This window comes from Chiloscyllium plagiosum, unplaced genomic scaffold, assembly GCF_037043375.1.
Source record: "Chiloscyllium plagiosum isolate Xiang-an unplaced genomic scaffold, Cpla_swu_hap1 HiC_scaffold_2, whole genome shotgun sequence".
Taxonomy (NCBI): Eukaryota; Metazoa; Chordata; class Chondrichthyes; order Orectolobiformes; family Hemiscylliidae; genus Chiloscyllium; species Chiloscyllium plagiosum.
In genome coordinates, this window is record NW_028270140.1 from 20,190,686 (window position 1) to 20,212,669 (window position 21,984).

General features: G+C 42.1%; 1 protein-coding gene across 2 annotated transcripts in view; it reads right to left on the reverse strand.

Annotated features, from left to right (window-relative positions):
- The window catches only part of rcl1 (RNA terminal phosphate cyclase-like 1), a 28,819-nt gene extending 16,932 nt beyond the window's left edge, over positions 1–11,887 (reverse strand). Inside the window, exons 1-4 of one of the 2 annotated variants that reach the window (XM_043720844.2) lie at positions 11,725–11,884; positions 9,709–9,780; positions 4,336–4,511; positions 2,328–2,402 (exon numbers count right to left, since the gene is read on the reverse strand). In XM_043720844.2, the coding sequence (XP_043576779.1) occupies positions 2,328–2,402; positions 4,336–4,511; positions 9,709–9,780; positions 11,725–11,863 (462 nt within the window). In that variant the 5' untranslated portion in view covers positions 11,864–11,884. Of the gene's footprint in view, positions 1–2,327; positions 2,403–4,335; positions 4,512–9,708; positions 9,781–11,724 lie in introns of both variants that reach the window. The other variant, XM_087995213.1, reaches the window with a different exon arrangement.
- Positions 11,888–21,984: the final 10,097 nt, after the last annotated feature.

Here is a 21,984-nt window from a genome sequence, read left to right on the forward strand (position 1 = left end):
ACACCATGTTTATACAGACAACTTTCCATGATCTGGGTCCCTTGACAGGTTAGGTAAGGTTGTTGTCACATTCAAAGGAGACCAACATTTAATTTGCAGTTAATTAACTATCTGTACTAATTTTATCATACAACTGATTTTGGAAGTGGAGAGAGGTAGTTGAGAAACACTCGACTAATTTACGGCCACTTCTAGCTTAAGAAAAGGATTCTCTTGGAAGGTGGATAGAAAAGTTATAACAAATATAACCTTTACTTAGACCTTAACAGACCTCAATACAAAAGTACATTGTCTTCTATAAAATAATTTTTGCTAACTAATTTTTAAAGCAATCACATTTTTAGATTTTTCAATCATAATGCTTAATGTACCGAAAATAGCACATCTTAATTTTTATATTTAAGCATACCACTGGATTTATTCAGCACCAGATGCAGCTGCTACTATTATCGATAAAAGCCTCCGGTTACCAATGTAATATCAAACCATAATAATTCACTGCTCTCAGAAAAAAAAAACAACAGCATTATGCTGATTCATCAAAAAGTGTAAAAAAAAATGTCTAGAACACTCCATCCACCGTGAAATACCCTGCCTTTTAGCAACTGGCAAGATAGTTGAGTATTTGCATTCAAAATGTTGCAAAATTGTTAGCTGTTATGAGCACTAACCTTTTTTAGACAATGCAGCAATAACCCATGTGATCTAGCTACCATGTGTCTTTTGAAAATCAGGTGCAAGCTTTAACACAGACACAAATGGAGAAGCAGCTGCACAGATTCTTGCCGACCAAAAGCAAGCACTGTTGTGCATTGCAGAACAAAAGGACTGCTGCTGAGTTAATCACAAAATGGAATGGCAATGAGAATGGAATCCCTGTTCAAAAGAACACCAGTGAGTCCTTGCTACTGGAAGTCTACTCAAATATGCTTAGGACAATGAGTGAAGGGGACTTTATTTAAAAGGATACTGGAAGATTGACCCAGCAGGTTAGGGAGCAGACTTTTTAAAAATTCATTCATGAGATGTGGTGTGTCACGAGCTAGGCCAGTATTCACTGTCCATCCTTAATTGCCCAGAGGTTTGAGTAGCGCGAGATGTCCAGGGTTTACTTTGTCTGTACCATAGTGTTTTAATTACCTAGCTTTAATTAATGCTGCTTTCAGTTTGTTTGCACTGTAAAAGCTTTAAAATTTTATATCTTGCCATGCAATTCTTTTGCATCAGTCACTGGGAAATTTGAAAAAGTTATTCACCTCTGCAGGAATCTTAACACAGCAAGAGCTTGCATCAGGTTAGAGACTGCCAGGTGGAGAGTTAAGTTTGCTTACTCCACCTCAGCACCACACGAGAAATTATTCTTGTGAATACTGCTGGAATAATTGGATTAGATGAATTTTTCACTCCAAATTCAATGCAAAGCAAAAATGCAAAGCACTTCATAGGTATATAATCAAATAAAGATTGACACCAAAATAACTTAAACGTTCGATCCAAAACAAAAAAAATCAGGGACGGTCTTAAAATTGAGAATGGTGGAAAGACTGAGATTTAGGGGTTAGATAGCTGAAGGTACAGCGGTTGGGCTGGGGAATGCACAAAAGGCCACAATTGGAAGAAGAGTTCTCAGATACTATGGACTGGATGTAATTACAGAAATAGGAGGCAGGACCACAGAAAAAGATGAATAAGAAAATGCTAAAACCCAAGGAAGCCAGTAAGGTCAGTAAGTGCCGGGTCTGATGGACGAGTGGGATATGGTGAGAGTTAGGTAAGAGTGGCAGAGTTGTGAACAAGCTCAAATTGATAGGATGTGAAATAAGATGACTGACATCAAATTATCAAATATATTTTACTTCTAACCAGAGAATTTGAAGGTTTAAATTCCACCAGTTTGTTCCAGATCTAAATTGAAGTTGCAAAGTAAAGGGAATGTCTTGTTCAACTTCTGTTATAGTCTTTAAGGACAACATTTGAGAACATGCTTAACCATTTTGTAGCAAGTAAGACGTAACATCAGATAATTTAGAAAAAAAAAGCTTCTTTTAAAAAATTGCACAGAAAGTACATTCTACTTGATTTTCTGCACAGCCTTTACAACTTTACACGAAAACTTCATTAAAAAAAAACACTTTGTATTTCTCTAGGTGAATGCGCCTCATAAATAACATTCAAGACAACAGAATTTTTTTTTCCAAAATTAACACCTCAGTTATATTTCATTTGGGCCTAATTTGCTACTTCAGTCTGTAAAAGGAATGGCATTAAATTCTGCCACATCATATAAAGGGAAAATATGTCTTAAAAGCTAGCAACGATTTTCTTACCTTTAGCTCAAGTCCTTCACCATCTATACCAAACCGTTTCATTAAGGGAAGGGCTGTCATCTTAAGAGTATCAACCTTAAACAAGGGATGAAAGGATGGAAGATGATATTAAAGCCAGAATTCATTGGGTGTACAGAATGACCAGATTATATGTTTTCTACACAATAAACTCAATCCATTAGAAATATATTCAAATGTTTCTCCCCTTTAGTTTCTCAAGTAAAAATGAAAAAGGAAAATAGTGTTTTGTTTGGTCAGTGAATGCACAATGCCACCATTAAGTATCTTTGTTAAATTTTCTGACTGATAAAATAACATTTTAAGCTTAGGCAAAACCAAAATGGACATGTCTGAGGGGGACTGGGAGCGGGAGCTGAAATGGTTAGTGACTGCGAAGTCAAACTGGCCCTCTCTGGCCTGGTGAAGATGCTCAGCGAAATGCTCACTTCGATTACATTTGGTCTCACCAATGTAGAGAAGATCACACTGGGAGCATCGGATGCGGTTAACTAGGCTGGAGGAGATGCAGGTGCACCTCTGTTTCACCTGGAAGGACTGGTTGGGGTCCTGGGTGGAGGTAAGGGAGGTAGTGTACTGACAGATGTTGCATCTTTTTCAGATGCCAGGGGCAGGATGGATCGGTAGGGAGTGTGGCACAAACCAAGGAGAGACAAAGGGAACTGTCTTTGTGGAAGGCAGAGAGAAATGGCAAGGGCAAGATGTTCTGGGTAGTAGAGTTTAATCGGAGTTGGCGGAAATGTTTGAGGATGATGCACTGGATGCAGAGGCTGATAAGTTGGAAAGTAAGGAGAAAGGGGACCCTATCTTATGTTTTTTTTGGGGGGTGGCAAGGAGGTTAAGAGGAGTGAAGCAGAGAATGGAGGAGGTGCAGCGGAGGGCTGTCTGGATGACAGTGGGGGAGAAAAATTATTTGAAATTGAAGGACTTCTGGGATACTTGGGAGTAGAACGATTCCTTATCAGAGCAGATGCAAAGACACGGAGGAATTGGGAAAACAGGATGGACTTTTTGCAGGATACAGGGTGGAAGGGAGTGTTGCCCAGATAGCAATGAGTGTATGTGGGTTTATAGTAAATGTTGATCCGTTTTCCATCTGGAGATGGAAATGGAGAGGTCAAGAAAGTGGAAGGAGTCCAAGATAGACCAAGTGAATTTGAGGACAGGATGGAAGCTGCTAGCGAAGTCGAAGAACTGCTCCAGTTCAGCCTGGGTACAGGGTGCAACACTGATGCAATCATCAGGAATTCTTATGAAGCTCTTATGAATTCTTATGAAGTCGATGTTTTGGGCTTATGCCCAAAACATCGACTCTCCTGCTCCTCAGATGCTATCTGATCTGCTGTGTTTTTCCAGCACCACACATTTCAACTCTGATTCTCCAGCATCTGCAGTCCAACTTTCTCCCTGACTGTAGGTGATATTATATCTATCCTGATTAACTGACCTGCCACAGGCCCAGGCTGCATCAAAAAGTACCAACGCTTTAAATTACAACCAGATTTTACAAAGTGTAGTGGTTAGTTCAGTGGACAAATAATTGAAAGACCTGACCAACTAAGAGTTCTACTAAGAGTGCTGTGTAAGATTCTAAATGCAGTTTTAAAAAAACCTGGAAATAAAACTTTAATATAATTAAAAGTGACCTTAAGATTGAGAGATTGTCTTACAAATCCAACTGGACTGATGGAAGGAAGCATTACTCAGTCTGACTAAATGTAAATCCAATCCCATTGAAATGGATTGGTGCTCAACTGCCCTCTGAAGTGGCCTGACAAATCATTTAGCTGTATCCAACCATTACATGAGACAACTAGTCACAGCATTTCAGGGCAACAAATGCCAGTATTGCCAGTGAAAACGGGCGAAAGAAATACATTATATTAGCCATGTTTAAAAAAGCTTTGGCATCCAGATTATGTTATCAATGGATCAAATAATCAACATTGGCATCTCAAATATCTCTATTGCAAGTTGAACTGCAACTTACAGAAGGATCTGTTTGATCATTAGTGATGCCTCTCAGGGTGGCTTTTAATGGTCTCTTCATAAAAGGAGCTAGATAGAGCAAGGCTTCCAGGTAATAGCCAATGGAGCGTTGTGGATGACAGTCATGTTCAATCCTTCCTCCATACAGAAGCCCTGGTTGGAAATTTAATGTAGTACCTGAAGAAACAAAATGATAGTCAAAATGTATATTTCAAACATGAAAAAACACTTTAAATGATCACTCTATGGGAACATCTATACATGGCTTCATCAGAGCAGACAGATTTATGTTTTCCACTTATTGAGTTCACAAATTCATTACTGTCAATTGAAAGCATCAAGCAAATGTCAGGCACAGGCTCATGAAGTATGTGTGTAGAGGAAAAAACAAGAAATCAAGGCACTGTTATTGGCCAACTTGTCCTTAACTTGCAACCAAATTAGACTGGCAACTATGCTCTTTATCAGCTGCTGTACAGTTGAGCCATTAGCCGAGATCCATGACGACTCTAGGTAGGTGTTCATTTAAATAAGGTCAGAAGTCACATGATGCCAGGTTATAGTCCAACAGTTTATCTGAAATCTCCAAAAGCTTGTAACTTTGTCCACTCCAGTCCAACACCAGCACCTCCACTTAATTTATGCAGACTGTATGTGGCCTCTCAGGAACATCCAATTAATGACAAACGTAAAAGCTGCAGCCTTTGTGTAGATGTTAAAGAAAATCACGGTTAATTGAAGAAAGAATTTTAGCCAGCAGCGAAAATTCCTCTTCCTCCTCAAACTTTATCATCCACTTAGGGTACTAATGAGGCAGATGCAGCATCAATTTAATGACATATTGAGCTCTGTACTGAAGGGCCATCCTATGAAACCTGCTCTAGCTGTGGTGTAACTTGAATCCATATTCAGATGAGGACAAAATTGAAGCAAATGCAGAATTAGGATGATCAGAATGAGAAGGGAACTTGAGTCAGAGTTTGAGATTGAGATATGAGTGAAAGCTACTGAAGTGGATAGACTCAATTTGTGGCAATTCAACAGAAAAAGGAATTGAACAGTAAGGTGAGAATGTAAGTTTCAACAATGAAAAACATGACATTTTGACCAAAGTGCCTTTACTGCTTCTTTTAGAATTATAATATGTATCTGTGTTGTGCTCATACCTCTAGTTTTGAGAGGGAGAATTTACTATCCAACCCTTTAGTAATTCGGACCTGATCAGGTGAACTCAAGAACTTTGGGGGATGCTAGGGAAGTGACTGCTGGGTCCCTTTCTGAGATATTGTATCATTAATAGCCACAAGGTGCCGGAAGACTGGAAGTTGGCTAACGTGGTGCCACTATTGAAGAAAGGTGGTAAGGAAAAGCCAGGGAACTATAGACTTGTGAGTCTGACATCGTTGGTGGGCAAGTTGTTGGAGGGATTCCTGCGGGGTAGGATTTACGTGTGTTTGGAAAGGCAAGGACTGATTAGAGATAGTCAACATGGCTTTGTGCGTGGGAAATCTTGTCTCACAAACTTGATTGAGTTTTTTTGAAGAAATAATGAAGAGGATTATGAGGGCAGAGTGGTGGGCATAATCTATATGGACTTCAGTAAGTTGTTCAACAGGTTTCTTCACTGTAAACTGGTTAGCAAGGTTAGATCACACAGGATAGAGGGAAAACTAGCTATTTGGATACAGAATTGGATCAAAGGTAGAAGACAGAGGTTGGTGGTGGAGGGTTGCTTTTCAGACTGGAGGCCTCTGACCAGCAGTGTGCCACATGGATCAGTGCTGGGCCCACTGATTTTTATCATTTATATAAAGGATTTGGATGTGAACATAGAAGTATGGTCAGTAAGTTTGCAGATGACACCAAAATTGGAGGTGTACTGGACAGCCAAGAAGGTTACCACAGAATACACCAGGACCTCAATTAGTTGGGCCAATGAGCTGAGGAGTGGCAGAATGAGATTAATTTAGATAAATGCGAGGCGCTGCATTTTGGGAAAGCAAACCTTAGCAGGACTTATACATTTAATAGTAAGGTCCTAGGGAGTGTTGCTGAACAGAGAGACCTTGGAGTGCAGGTTCATAGTTCCTTGAAAGTGGAGTCACAGGTAGGTAGGATAGTGAAGGCGGCTCTGATAGAGTGTCATCTAGACTCGAATACTAGCTTGCTCGATCTCCATGGATGCTATGTGACCTGCTGTGATCTCCAGCATTTGTTGTTTTCAGTAGTGAAAGTGGTGTTTGGTATGCTTGCCTTTAATGGTCAGCGCATTGAATATAGGAGTTGGGAGGTCATGTTGCAGCTGTACAGGACATATTTAGGCCACTTATGGAATACTGCGTGTCATTCCCATCTCCCTGTTATAGGAAGAATGCTGTAAAACTTGAAAGGGTTCAGAAAAGATTTACAAGGATGTTGCCAGTGCTGGAGGGTTTGAGTTATCGGGAGAGGCTGAATAGGATGGGACTGTTTTCGCTGGAGCATCGGAGAGTCTTAGAGGTTTATAAAAATCATTAGGAGCATAGATCGGTTGAATAGTCAAGGTCTTTTCCCTGGGGTGGAGGAGCCCTAAACTAGAGGGCATAGGTTTAGGGTGAGAGAGGAAAGATATAAAAGGGACCTAAGGTGCAACATTTTCATGCAGGGGTGGTGCATGTTTGGAATGAGCTGCCAGAGGAAGTGGAGGTAGCTGGTACAATTACAACATCTAAAAAGGCATCTGGATGGGCGTATGAACAGGAAGGGGTTGGAGGACCAAATGCTGGCAAATAGGACTAGATTTATTTAGGATGCCTGGTTGGCATGGACTAGTTGGATCGAACGGCCTGTTTCCATGTTGTATATCTCTATGACTAATTTTAACATAGAAGCCTTGCAGAATATGCAGGACATAGATTATAAACATTGTCCCTGAGCTTTACTAAGTCAATTACATAAACAGCCAAAACTTTAAAGTAACTATGGTAGAATTTTGATTTAGTTATTTGGTGCTAAGCTTGTAATTATGCCTTGTACTATAGCCTCCTAAGAATATTACTGCAGATTTTATAACATTTATCATGCATCCTGCATAGAACGTTTCCAATCAAGCCCAGGCATTACACACAGGGAATAATGATTAACTATACTCCTTGGGTGAAAATGGATGTGGCGGCAGAGATGCAAGCAGTCAAGAACAGATATTAATCTGTTAAAAATATATTTTCGGCCTCATTTTAAAATTGCAGGACCAGATTTTGTTATAGTGGGCATCTAGCAGCGTCTGCTCTTAGTTAATTTGCCCATTCAGTTCAAAACTATTTCCCAAAAAATGCTGAAAGCTTCATTAATGTTAGTGAGTGAAACAGGGCACCTGGCCATTAGTGAATGGGTTAAAGAAAACTGCATTATCTTAAACATTCAAATAAACAGGAGGAGAACCAAAGAGGGGGGGGCAAGTGTGTAAATTTCATGTCCAATCAGGAACAGAAAGAGGGAAAAAAAAGGGGGATAAAGAGCAGAAAAAAAGGACATATTTAAATTTGGCCATTCTTAAAACCTTCTGAAGGACTGAGACTCATCCCTAAGAGTTCATTTTTGCCACCAAAGAGGTTGATGAGCAGTAATCACTATGTATCACATCATGAAGTGAATTATGGTACTGATGGTTAATCTAAAATATCTGCACTGGGTTTCATCCATACCAACTGCACTGAAATAGTTTGAATACTCAACACACCTCAACAGTGGTGTGGTTGGCAAAAGGTTTCTTGCTGAGCTAAATACACATGTTAAAAATAGCAGTGATAGCATGCTGTCAAAGTTTTCAAAAAATTTAAGAGTCAAACTCTGTTTGCAGCAGAGATGTCAGCCCTTTGGTCCATCAGACCTACACCAATTAAGTATCATCTATTCCGATCCTTTTTTTCCAGCATTTGGCTCAGTTTTCTATGCTATGATATTTTAAGTGCACATCTCAATACACATGCCTGGAGGATTCCTGCTCTACTACTCTTACAGGCAACAAGTTCCTGATACTCATCAGCCTCTGGGTGAAATGTTTTCCTCAAATCCTCTTTAAACCTCCCACTCATCTTAGAACTGTGTCCCCTGGTTACTGATCTCTCTCGACCAAAGGGAAATATTCCTGTATATGTCTGTCCCTCATACCTTTGCACACCATACGATCCTTCCTCAGCCTTCACTGCCCTAAGGAAAACAACCCAGCATATCTCCTCTCTGTGCAAAACTGAATTGCTCTTATACCAGCAACATTTTGGTGAATCACATCCTTCCTATAGTGTAGTAAGGAGAAATGCATACAGTACTCCAGCTGTGGCCTAACCATCATCATACACAGCTGCATCATAACCACTTTGCTCTTATGTTCAATGCCTTAACTAATAAAAGGCACCAGTTGAGAGTGTGGTGCTGGAAAAGCACAGCAAGTCAGGTAGCATCCAAGAAGCAGGAAAATCAACCAGAGTCCTTCATCAGAAATCTTGACAGAGGGCTCCGGTCTGAAACGTCGATTTTCCTGCACTTCGGATGCTGCCTGACCTGCTGTGCTTTTCCAGAAACACTCTCTGGACACTGATCTCCAGCATCTGCAGACCTCACTGTCTCCTAATAAAAGGCACTAATCCTTTTTGCCATTTTCACCACCTCATCCACTGACCTGGTGTCTTCAAGTATTATGTACATGTACATCAAGGTCCCTCTCATCCTTGGCATTTCTTAGGGTTCCACTACACAATGTTTACTCCCCTGCCTTGTTGTTCTCCCAGAATGCATCACCTCTTAGTTTTCAGGATTAAAGTTCCATTTGCCATTGTTCAGCCCATCTGACCAGCCTGTAAATATCATCCAGTAGTCGAAGGTTTTCCTACTTGCTATTTATCAAATCAATTTCCACATGATCTGTGAACTTACTGACCACACCTTCTACATTCATTAATGTATACAAACAGTAAAGGTCCCAGTATCAAACTCTGTGGTATGCCATTGTACAAATGTTTCCAGTCACAAAAACATGTTTCAAACATCACCATCTGCTTCCTGCCACCAAGCCCATTTTGGAGTCAATTTGTCAAATTGTCCTGGATCCTTTGGGCTCTGTTTCTTAACCAGTCAGCCACACAAGACCTTGTCAAAAGCCCTAATGAAGTTCACCTATATTAGAATAACTTCAACATCTTCAGCTGCACACAGTCACCATCTTAACTGTCTTCCATGAATTCATAAATGTATTTGAAAAGGTTAGATAACAAATGTGTTTTTTCTCTGAAGGCACTTGACCCCAATCTGTGTAAAATCTTCCACATTAATGAATCCCAAATCATTCAAGAGATAAGCATTGACACTCTTTAGCTTTAGTTATATGCAAAGAACTCACCAGTTTCATTTATTTCAATCCGGGAACCATTTGTTATTTTGTCCATCAATCTAATGAAGCTTGCTTCATAATCTGGAAGTATGAGGAAAGGAAATCATACATAAACACAGTCAAATAGAAGTTGGAAATTTAACTTAGTCTAGAAATTTTCATTTAAATCCTTCTTTGCCAAATTTGTAGTAAAACACTTCCAGTGCTCTTTGCACAATGCACATAGATAGCAGTGATAACACAAAGCCATGATTGCATGGCTTGCTCCCAATATACACAGTACAAAGAGACGCAAACATAAACTCTTGCACAAGTTTTATTTACTGGTTTCTGTAAAATTTTGGCCAATGAGGAGTGCACACAAATCAGCAAATTTCTTTAGTCAGTCAATTCAGGTCACATGTTTTTGTTAAATAAGGGACAAATAAATGCCACTATTTTGCCTGGTATATGGCAAGACTGGAAAACAATTTCTTGCAAGTTCACTAATACTTATCCAACACAAGATGGTAAGCTTCAGACTGATGTTTTCATACTGACCACAAGATAGGCCATTTGGCCCATCGGGTCTACTTCATCATTCTATCAGGGTTAGTATGTTTCTCAACCCCTGCTCTTCTTTTCGCCATGTAACACTTGATCCCCTGACTAAACAAAAACCAAGCTATCTGTCTTAAATACACACAATGGCTTGTCCTCCACAACCTCCTGCGGCAATGACTTCCACAGATTCACTGCCCTCTGGCTGAAGTAATCCATCACAGCCCTAAATGGACATACCTTCATTCTGAGGTTGCATCCTCAAATCAGAGTTTCACTTATTAGAGGAAACATATTATCCATGTTCACTCTATCCAGGCCTCAGTATTAAGTTTCAAAGAAATTTCCCAGACCCCCTTCATCCTTCTAAACTCAAGAGTTCAGACTCCAAGTCTTCAACCACTCGTCATTTGACAAGTCCTTTATTTTCGGGTTCATTCTTACGAACATCCTCTGGATCTCTTCCAAGGATGGCACACCCTTCCTTAGACATGGAGCCCAAAACTGCTCACAATATTCCAAGCAGGATCTGACCAAAGCCTTACATAGCCCCAATAGTACATTGTGAAAATGAAAACAACTGTGGATGCTGTACCAAAAACGGAAATTGCTAGACAAGCTCAGGTCTGGCAGCATCCAGAGAGAGAAATCAGTTAATGTTTCAGGCTGAGTGTTCCTTTCCCAGTTCTGAGGAAAAGAACATGGGTGAAGGGGGAGAGAGAAGGGAGGGACAGAGGGTAGAAGAAAACGGGGGGGGGGGGCGGGAGATGACCTGAGGAGGATGGGATGGGGGCCATAGGCAGAGAACCTGGGGGCAATGAAGAGATGAGAACCCCAGGGGGTGGGGGGAGATGGGGATGAGAACCCTGGGGGGTGGGGAGAGATGGGGGTGAGAACCCCGATGGGGTGGGGGGAGATGGGGGTGAGAACCTAGGGGGTGGGGGGGGGGATGGGGATGAGAACCTAGGGGGTGGGGGTGGGGGGGGGGGGGGGAAGATGGGGGTGAGAACCTAGGGGGTGGGGGGGGGGGAGATGGGGGTGAGAACCTAGGGGGTGGGGGGGGGAGATGGGGGTGAGAACCTAGGGGGTGGGGGGGGGGGGGAGATGGGGGTGAGAACCTAGGGGGTGGGGGGGGGGGAGATGGGGGTGAGAACATGGGGGGTGGGGAGGGGAGATAGGGGTGAGAACATGGGGGGTGGGGAGGGGGTGGAGGAGAGAAGATGGGTATGAGAACTCAAGGTGGTGATGTGGGGGGGGGGGGGGGGGAGTGAAGAGAGGATGAGAACCCGGGGGGAGGTGACAAGAGCCCAGGGGTGGGGTGAGGAGACAAGAGCCCAGGTCGTGGGGGGAACAAGAGCCCAGGGGGCAGGATGGGGGGAGAGCCCAGGGAGTGGGGGAACAAGAACCTGGGCGTGGGGGTGCGGTGGTGGTGGGTGAGGGACGGGATTTCCTTGTCCCCAAACAGCGGGCCCCGCTCTGGCTCACCCTGCAGCCCCGGGTTCAGTTCCAGGCTCCTTATCCCGGTGATACACACGGTGCGGCCGCTCAGTACCGCCAGCGACAGCCTCATCCGCAGGTAGCCGGCTCCCTCCCAGCGCACGGTCTGCCCGCTGCCACCCGCCATCTTCCTGACCGTCTCCCTCCACACAGACACAGACACGCGCGCCGCGACAGACCCCGCCCCGTGCCTGGGTCATAGGTCAGGCACGCCCGCCGGGTACAAACCCCACCTCCCGGGGGGCTGTCAAGGCTCAGTCCCGCCCCTTAGTGCAAACCCCGCCCCTCTATGGGACGGGTCATGGGTCAGACGCGCCCCCTCAGTACAGACCCCACCCCCAGGAATTAGGTCATAGGTGAGTTTCGCCCCTTAATGGAACACCCCTGGGAGAGGGTCACAGGTCAGCTCCGCCCCCTGCTGCCAACGTGGTGAGGGAGAAGACTAATGTGAGCTCTTACTTCTCAAGTTGAATGGGGGTCCTGTTCAGTTATTAGCCCCCCCCCGACACCTCAAATATATCTAAATGTAGTCTTTTATAAGTAGGGAATGCCTTAGGTTTATTTTTGTCCTGTATACGTAAAGACTGTGCACAGAATCGAATTGCTCTAGTGACAATGTATGTGTATAAAGTGTTTTTTTATGAATAAAGTAAACTTTTGAAATGAGGAAATGTTCTGAAGAGTGGTTACTGAACTCAAAATGTGAACTCTCTTCCTCTCTACAGATGGTGCCAAACTTGCTGAGTTGTGCCCCAGCAATTTCTGTTTTTGTTCCTCAGAGGCTTGGTCTCTGATCTGTCAACATCTGCCTACATTCAATAACCACAGACTAAGGTCCTCCTGATAAAGTATAACTAGGCACCATTAAAATGTCAGCCCCTTGTGGTGCCTCAAAATGAACATCCTTAGTTTCCTGTATAAGTAAAAAATACCATTGTTTTTTACAACAGTAGAGAAGCTCTGAGAAATGTCAAAAAACCCATATGTTATTTGGATCTTTCTCTCTGTGAAGTCTGTACAGATATGATTTAGAAACTTTATATATTTTTTATGAATATCATGTTGAAATCATTTGCACTTTTATTACATCTTCAATAGAATTGAATGTCAGAATAAGTTTTCAGGGAGCATTGCAAAACGAAGTGTGAAAAGGAGAAATTTGGATTGGAAATTCAAGTCTAAAATTGAGACAGCACAGAGGTCATAAGACCATTAAACATTGCAGCTGAATTGGCATTCTCTCAACTGTCACCAGTATATCTTTCCTTAGGTAAAGGGAGCAAAACTATTCACAGTATTCTGGTCTGCTTAGTACCTTGTACAGTTTTAGCAAGATCTCCTTATAATAGTCCAATCTCCTTTAGAATAAGGGCCATGTGGGTATTGCTGGCTAGGTGATCATTTATTGCCCATCCCTAGTTGTCCAGAGGGCAGTTAAAAGTCAACTGCATTGCTTAATGCTAGCAGTGAGTGACTGATGCACTAGGATCTCCAAATTCCTCACTGCTACAGCTTTCTGCAGTCTTTCACCATTTAACTAATATTCAGCTCATCTATTCTTCCTGGCAAAATGCAGAACATGACTTAGCCGTTTGGGTAGGATTGTAGGAATGTACAGCGTATCTGTACTGGGTAAGAAACAGCTATTCTGCTTAATTCCAGTTTCTACCACTTGGACTAGAGTGTTATAGGTTATGATGCTTCAAGTACTCAAATAGATTTTTAAAAATATGCTGAGGGCTTTGGCTGTACCACTCTTTAAGGCAGTGAGTGCCAGATCCCTACCACTCTCTAGAGAGAAAATGTCCTCTTATCCTACCAATTGCTTTGAACCTTTTTACTTTATTTACTTCTTTTTGAGGAAATAGGTGGCAGTGTCATACAGCATCCTATGGAAACAGAGCCTTCAGTCCAACCAGTCCATGCAGAACATAATTCTGAACTAAACTAGTTTGGCCTGCCTGCTCCTGGTCCATATACCTCCAAACCTTTCCTAATTCTTCTTATTCTTTGTATCTAAGCTCCTCAGAAGTTAAACATGTCAATCAAATTTGCTCTCAGCCTTCTCTAATGCAAAGAAAAGAACATAAACCTATCCAATCAGTCTGGCAAAATCTTCATAAATAAGGTTTCTTCTTTGGTGCAGTTATATCCTTGCTACCATGTAATGACCAAAACAATACTCTTGCAGTAAATTTAGCCGTTCTTCTATAAAATTCGTGCATAATCTCCCAGTTCTTGTGTTCAACGGTTCAGCTATAAACAGAAACATGAGGAGCCTGCTTAAATCATGTTATCTACTTGCCCTGCTATCTTCACAGCATGTAAATAAGTACATCAAGGTCCCTCAGTTGTTCTAAATTCTCCTCATCCCACCATTTATTGTATATTCAATGCTTTGTTTGCTCTCCTTAATCATACCTCTGAATATTCAATGTCATTTGTCTCACTTCTGCCCACCAGACCAATGCATTAATGTCTTGCAGTAAATCTGCAGCTTTCCAACTCATTGGGCAAACAAACTTTTTCCTGTCAATATTCATTTAAGTCCAGTCCTTTAATATATAATAAAAAAGGGAGAGATTCGGTAGAGTCCTGCAGATCCTCATTAGAAAAGGCCTTCCAGTCAAAGAAATAACATCAATCATTTCCTTTTGCTTCCCTGTACCGAGCCAACTTTGAATCCAGACTCGCTATGTTCATTTGGATCCCATGATTTTTATTTTTCTCATCGGTGGAACATGTGAACATTGTCAGAATAACTACTGAAATGGTAGACGACATTACACATTCATGTCCTTCCTCAAAAAAAATCAACCAGATAAGTCACAATCTTCCTTTGGTGCTGGCTATCCTTGACTGAATCATGTCTTTCTCAGTGATGATTAAAAATTGTCCCTCCAAACGTTTCCCCACCACACGTGTCAGGCTAACTGATCTGTAGTTTTTTTCAGGCTATCCCTTTCTGTTTTTTTCAAAACATTGATGTGAAAGGCAAATCAAACACATCAGATTCTGACCAAATTGTTAATCTTGGCTAATTTAAACTGAAGACAGTAGAACAATTTATTCTACACTGTTTATGTTGGAAACATTCTGCAAACTTGACCTACTCTTGGGAAATAAGGCAGGGCAGGTGACTGAGGTGTCGTGGGGGAGCACTTTGGGGCCAGCGACCATAATTCTATTCGTTTTAAAATCGTGATGGAAAAGGTTAGACCAGATCTAAAAGTTGAAGTTCTAAATTGGAGAAAGGCCAATTTTGACGGTATTAGGCAAGAACTTTCGAAAGTTGATTGGAGGCAGATGCTCGCAGGTAAAGGGACGGCTGGAAAGTGGGAAGCCTTCAGAAATGAGATAATGAGAATCCAGAGAAAGTATATTCCTGTCAGGGTGAAAGGGAAGGCTTGAAAGTATAGGGAATGCTGGATGTCTAAAGAAATTGAGGGTTTGGTTAAGAAAAAGAAGGAAGCATATGTCAGGAATAGACAGGATAGATCGAGTGAATCCTTAGAAGAGTATAAAGGCGGTGGGAGTATACATAAGAGGGAAATCAGGAGGGCAAAAAGGAGACATGAGATAGCGTTGGCAAATAGAATTAAGGAGAATCCAAAGGGCTTTTACAAATATATTAAGGACAAAAGGGTAACTAGGGAGAGAATAGAGCCTGCAGAATCGACGTTTCAGGCATGAGCCCTTCTTCAGCTCATGTCCGAAACGTCGATTCTCCTGGTCCTTGGATGCTGCCTGACCTGCTGCGCTTTTCCAGCAACACATTTTCAGCTCTGATCTCCAGCATCTGCAGTCCTCACTTTCTCCTAGAGAATAGGGCCCCTCAAAGATCAGCAAGGTGGCCTTTGTGTGGAGCCACAGAAAATGGGGGAGATACTAAATGAATATTTTGCATCAGTCTTTACTGTGGAAAAGGATATGGAAGATATAGACTGTAGGGAAATAGATGTTGACATCATGCAAAATGTCCACATTACAGAGGAGGAAGTGGTGGATGTCTTGAAACGGTTAAAGGTGGATAAATCCCCAGGACCTGATCAGGTGTACCCGAGAACTCTGTGGGAAGCTAGAGAAGTGATTGCTGGGCCTCTTGCTGAGATGTTTGTATCATCGATAGTCACAGGTGAGGTGCCAGAAGACTGGAGGTTGGCAAACGTGGTGCCACTGTTTAAGAAGGGCGGTAAAGACAAGTAAGGGAACTATAGACAAGTGAGCCTAACCTCAGGGTTGGGCAAGTTGTTGGAGGGAATCCTGAGGGACTGGATGTACATGTATTTGGAAAGGCAAGGACTGATTAGGGATAGTCAACATGGCTTTGTGCGTGGGAAATCATGTCTCACAAACTTGATTGCATTTTTTGAAGATGTAACAAAGAGGATTGATGAGGGCAGAGCAGTAGATGTGATCTATATGGACTTCAGTTAGGCGTTCGACAAGGTTCCCCATGGGAGACTGATTAGCAAGGTTAGATCTCATGGAATAAAGGGAGAACTAGCCATTTGGATACAGAACTGGTTCAAAGGTAGAAGACAGAGGGTGGTGGTGGAGGGTTGTTTTTCAGATTGGAGGCCTGTGACCAGTGGAGTGCCACAAGGATCGGTGCTGGGTCCTCTACGTTTTGTCATAAATTATTTGGATGCGAGCATAAGAGGTACAGTTAGTAAGTTTGCAGATGACACCAAAATTGGAGGTGTAGTGGACAGCGAAGAGGGTTACCTCAGATTATAACAGGATCTGGACCAAATGGGCCAATGGGTTGAGACATGGTAGATGGAGTTTAATTCAGATAAATGCAAGGTGCTGCATTTTGGGAAAGCAAATCTTAGCTGGACTTATACACTTAATGGTAAGGTCCTAGGGAGTGTTGCTGAACAAAGAGACCTTGGAGTGCAGGTTCATAGCTCCTTGAAAATGGAATCGCAGGTAGATAGGATAGTGAAGAAGGCATTTGGTATGCTTTCCTTTATTGGTCAGAGTATTGAGCACAGGAGTTGGGAGGTCATGTTGCAGCTGTACAGGATATTGGTTAGGCCACTGTTGGAATATTGCATGCAATTCTGGTCTCCTTCCTATCAGAAAGATGTTGTGAAACTTGAAAGGGTTCAGAAAAGATTTACAAGGATGTTGCCAGGATTGGAGGATTTTAGCTATAGGGAGAGGCTGCTGAAAATGTGTTGCTGGAAAAGCGCAGCAGGTCAGGCAGCATCCAAGGAACAGGAGAATCGAAGTTTCGGGCATAAACCTTCTTCATTCCTGAAACGTCCTGAAATGTGCTTTTCCAGCAACACATTTTCAGCTCTGATCTCCAGCATCTGCTGTCCTCACTTTGTCCCCATAGGGAGAGGCTGAACAGGCTGGGGCTGTTTTCCCTGGAGCATCGGAGACTGAGGGGTGACCTTATAGAAGTTTACAAAATTATGAGGGGCATGGATAGGATAAATAGACAAAGTCTTTTCCCTGGGATTGGGGAGTCCAGAACTAGAGGGCATAGGTTTAGGGTGAGAGGGGAAAGATATAAAAGAAACCTAAGGGACAACTTTTTCACGCAGAGGGTGGTACGTGTATGGAATGAGCTGCCAGAGGATGTGATGGAGGCTGGTACAATTGCAATAATTAAGAGGTATTTGGATGGGTATATGAATAGGAAAGGTTTGGAGGGATATGGGCCGGTTGCTGGCAGGTGGGACTAGATTGGGTTGGGATATCTGGTCGCTGTGTCCAGGTTGGACCGAAGGCTCTGGTTCCATGCTGTACATCTCTATGACTCTATAACGAATTGAAGGCATGTAAATAAGTTTCTGCGCAATTTAAAGGAGAGTGGCAGAGACATTGGCTGTTTTAACATTTCCTCTCAAATTAACTGGCTATCAACTGATAGCCAGTTAATAGTTCACCTGTTCTCTCAACCAGGTATGTGTCCAGAGAGGATTGGAAAATGGAAAACATAACTTCTGCTATTCTTTCCACTGCCTGTCTTAAAATTGTGTGATGTATTATCTAGTCCTGGTAGTTTCTCTAATTGCAAAGATGCTAAATCACTTACTATTTCTACTCTTATTATGTTTATTCTATTGAATATTTGAGACGTTTCCTCCTTAACTCTGCGTCAGGGAAGATTAGATTCCCTATAGCATGGAAACAGGTCCTTCGGCCCAACCAGTCTACACCGACCCTCCAAAGAGTAACCCACCCAAACTCATTGCCCTCTGACTAATACACCTAACACTATGGGTAATTTAGCATGGTCAATTCACCTGACCTGCACATCTTTGGACTGTGCGAGGAAACCGGAGCAACCGGAGGAAACCCAGGCAGACACGGGGAGAATGTGCAAACTCCACACAGACAGTTGCCCAAGGGTGGAATCGAATCCTGGTGCTATGAGGCAGCAGTGCTAACCACTGAGCCACCCCAAAGGACAGAAAATATTCCTTGAGAGTCATGGCCCACATCTTTAACCTTCACATATAAGTTAACTTCATTATTTCTCATCAACCAATCTATATTTTTAGGTCTCCATTTGCTGTTTATGGGTTTACTAAAGATTATTGGATTATCCTTGATTTTACTTGTCAATTTTTTTTTTGCATGATAAATCTTTGATTTCCCAATCGCCTTTATTAATTTCATCGACACTTTCTGTGCTTCTCACAACTTTTGACAAATTATCACATAAGGTTGTTCATAATCTTCAGTGAAGTGATGGAAAGGATCGTCAACAGTGCTTTCGAACAGCATTTGTAAAGGAAGTAACCTGCAAACATGCATGTGACTTGGGAATACTCATCCAACAGAAAGACAGAGAAGCACTTTCCTTTTGAGGCTTTCTCCTTTATCTGATTTGAGAAAAAGAATTTGTACAAAGACAATCTCGAAATATAACCTTGTAAATAGAGAGGTAACTGATCACCAGGACACAATTCACTGGTGGTCTCTAGAGAGACTGAAAATACAGAGAGGCTTGGAATCAACAAAGTTCAATGCGAGTTTTATCAATATCATGTTCTCCAAATTTATGATATTTTTATTGGCATAACTTCCCATTGGCAGTCAGAAACAAAACTCAACTTTGTACTACTGTTAGCTGTTAAAATAATATTGCACTTTTTCTCCAATAAAGGAAACAATATAAGACACCTTAATCTGCTGTATCTTTAGTTCTGTGCAAATGAAGAAGTCACTTATACCTCACATACTGCACAGGAGCTGATTCAGCCCATTATATAGCAATGACTTTCTGAAATATGTAGTTGACTCCTCAGCTCTTCCTTCAACATTCCCTCTCAAATACATATCCAATTTGCCTTTAAAAGTTACCACTGAGTCTTCTGCCAGCAACCTTTCAGACATTCTCTTTAACTTTTTGGACAAAAAGAATCCTCATCACCATGCTCTTTGGATTTATTTTTATTGTGACCTCCGACTACTAACTCAACTGTCAGTGGAATCAAAATCTTGTTTGTGCGGTTAAAAATTGCAAAACGTAGTCCTTCCTGAAGAAACCATGCATAGGTCGTGGTCTAATTCCAGTTCTTCAGATATTCTGCATAAAATCTACTATTCTGGCTCCTAATGACTATTTGCAGAGCAGTTACGTCAAGTTCCAACCTTTTCAATGTACAAGGTCAAAAATTTAAAGTGCTGACTTTACAATTACAAGGTGATTGCATGGGTACTGAAGGCAAATCAGGCATACCAAGTTCTGACCCAATTGTTAACCAAAGTTAATTTAAACTAAGAACAGTCGAACAACTACTGCTACACTGTTTGTAATGGAAATATTCTGCAAACTAACTGAAGATAAGAAAATAATGCAAAAGTACAACCCAATTTAAGCGAGAATGGCCGAGAGATTAGATGTTTTCAAGGAAAATAATTTTGTTTATAGATAACCAGTCAGGTACTTATATATTAAATGCATACAGTATAATTAAAATCAGATAACCACACTCTGAGTTAAGGTAACGTTTAGACACTTGAGATGTATGATTACATGATAGGTTTCTGGTTAAACCAAACTCATAGGATGAGAGTCTGTCCGTTCTGGAATTCTATGTGAAATTAGTCTGGGTAATCTCAATCCATTCCATGTGACACTGGCTCAGATGACAGAACCAGAGAATGACAGAACAACAGGTCAGCTTGCTGCAACAGCAATTTAACTAATTCCACATCCCCACCCTATTCCCATAATATTTTGCATTCAATGCCATGTACACAACGTTAGAAAAAAAAGTGTTCACTTATGTTAGTTAAATCAGTTCCTTCCTGTTCTTGACTCTAATGTGAGATGTGTCATACGGTTTTCCTGAGGCACACAGTTTTGACAGAGACCAGGGACTGGACTCTACATTTCACAGCCTCAGGCCTGCCTTGAAAGCATTTGATGCTGTCACTGAGTTTCAGAACATTCTGCTTCCTATTTATGGTTTTTAGCAAACTCAAATCTATAACGACATATATAGTAATGTTAAGAATCAGCTTTTTGCAGGTCTCTGTTGGAGCTGTCGAAACATAGAATAAAGAATCATGAATACTGAATGGCCTGGACAAAGTGGATGTTGGCAAGATGTTTCCATTGGCTGGAGAGATGAGGACCCAAGGGCACAGCCTTAGAGTAACGGGAAGAACCTTCAGAACAGAGATAAGGAGAAACTTCTTTAGCCAGAGAGTGGTGAATCTGTGGAATTCATTGTCACAGAGGGCTGTGGAGGCCGGGTTGTTAAGTATATTTAAAACAGAGATCGTTAAGTTCTTAATTGCCAAGGGGATCAAAGGTTGCAGGGAGAATGCGGAAAAATTGGTTTGTAAAACCTATCAGGAGAAAGTGAGGGCTGCAGATACTGGAGATCAGAGCTGAAAATGTATTGCTGGAAAAACGCAGCAGGTCAGGCAGCATCCAAGGAACAGGAGAATCGACGTTTTGGGCATAAGCCCTTCTTCAGGAATGAGGAAAGTGTGTCCAGCAGGCTAAGATAAAAGGTAGGGAGGAGGGACTTGGGGGAGGGGCTTTGGAAATGCGATAGGTGGAGGGAGGTCAAGGTGAGGGTGATAGGCCGGAGTGGGGTGGGGGCGGAGAGGTCAGGAAGATGATTGCAGGTTAGGAAGGCAGTGCTGAGTTCGAGGGATTTGACTGAGACAAGGTGGGGGGAGGGGAAATGAGAAAACTGGAGAAATCTGAGTTCATCCCTTGTGGTTGGAGGGTTCCCAGGCAGAAGATGAGGTGCTCTTCCTCCAACCGTCGTGTTGCCATGGTCTGGCGATGGAGGAGTCCAAGGACCTGCATGTCCTTGGTGGAGTGGGAGGGGGAGTTAAAGTGTTGGGCTATGGGGTGGTTGGGTTGGTTGGTCCGGGTGTCCCAGAGGTGTTCTCTGAAACGTTCCGCAAGTAGGCGGCCTGTCTCCCCAATATAGAGGAGGCCACGTCGGGTACAGCGGTGAACTTTCCCTGCCCTCCCTCTATACCAAGTATATTTTGTGTTCGGTAAGGAGACCAAACTGCAAGCAATGATTCAGGTGTGGTCTCAACAATGCAGATGAGGTGCTGAACAGATGCAGAAAAAAACCTTTCTCCTGTACTCAAAGAGTCTTGCAATGAAGGCCAACATTCAGTTACCTTCTTAACTTCCTTCTGCACCCTCATGCTTGATTTCAATGACAGTGTACAAGGCCACCTGGGTCCCTTTGTACTTCAACATTTCCCAATCTATCAACATTTAAATAACAGGCCAGCATTCTGATTTCCTACTGAAGCGGATAACTTCACATTTACCCATGTAATACTGCATCTGCCATGTATTTGCCTATTCACTCAACTTGTCTCAATTGCCTTGAAGCCTCATCACCTCCTCCTCATCACTCATGATTCCTTCTAATTTTCTTTCATCCGCAACCTTAGAAGTATTACATTTGATTTCCTCATTCAAATCATTGATATTTATTGTGAATAGCTTGAGCCCAACACTAGTACCACTAGTCGCCGCCTTCCCATCCAAAAACTATTATATCTACACTTTTCTAGTTTCCTGACTGCCAACTAATTTTCAATCCATGCCAGTATATTAACGCCAACCCATGTACTTAAATCTTGCACGACCTTTAAGCGGCAATTGGATAGGTACATGGATGGGTGCTTAAGCTAGGACAAATGTTCGGCACAACATCGTGGGCTGAAGGGCCTGTTCTGTGCTGTATTGTTCTATGTTCTATGTTCTAACTCTTATGTGGAGATGTAAGT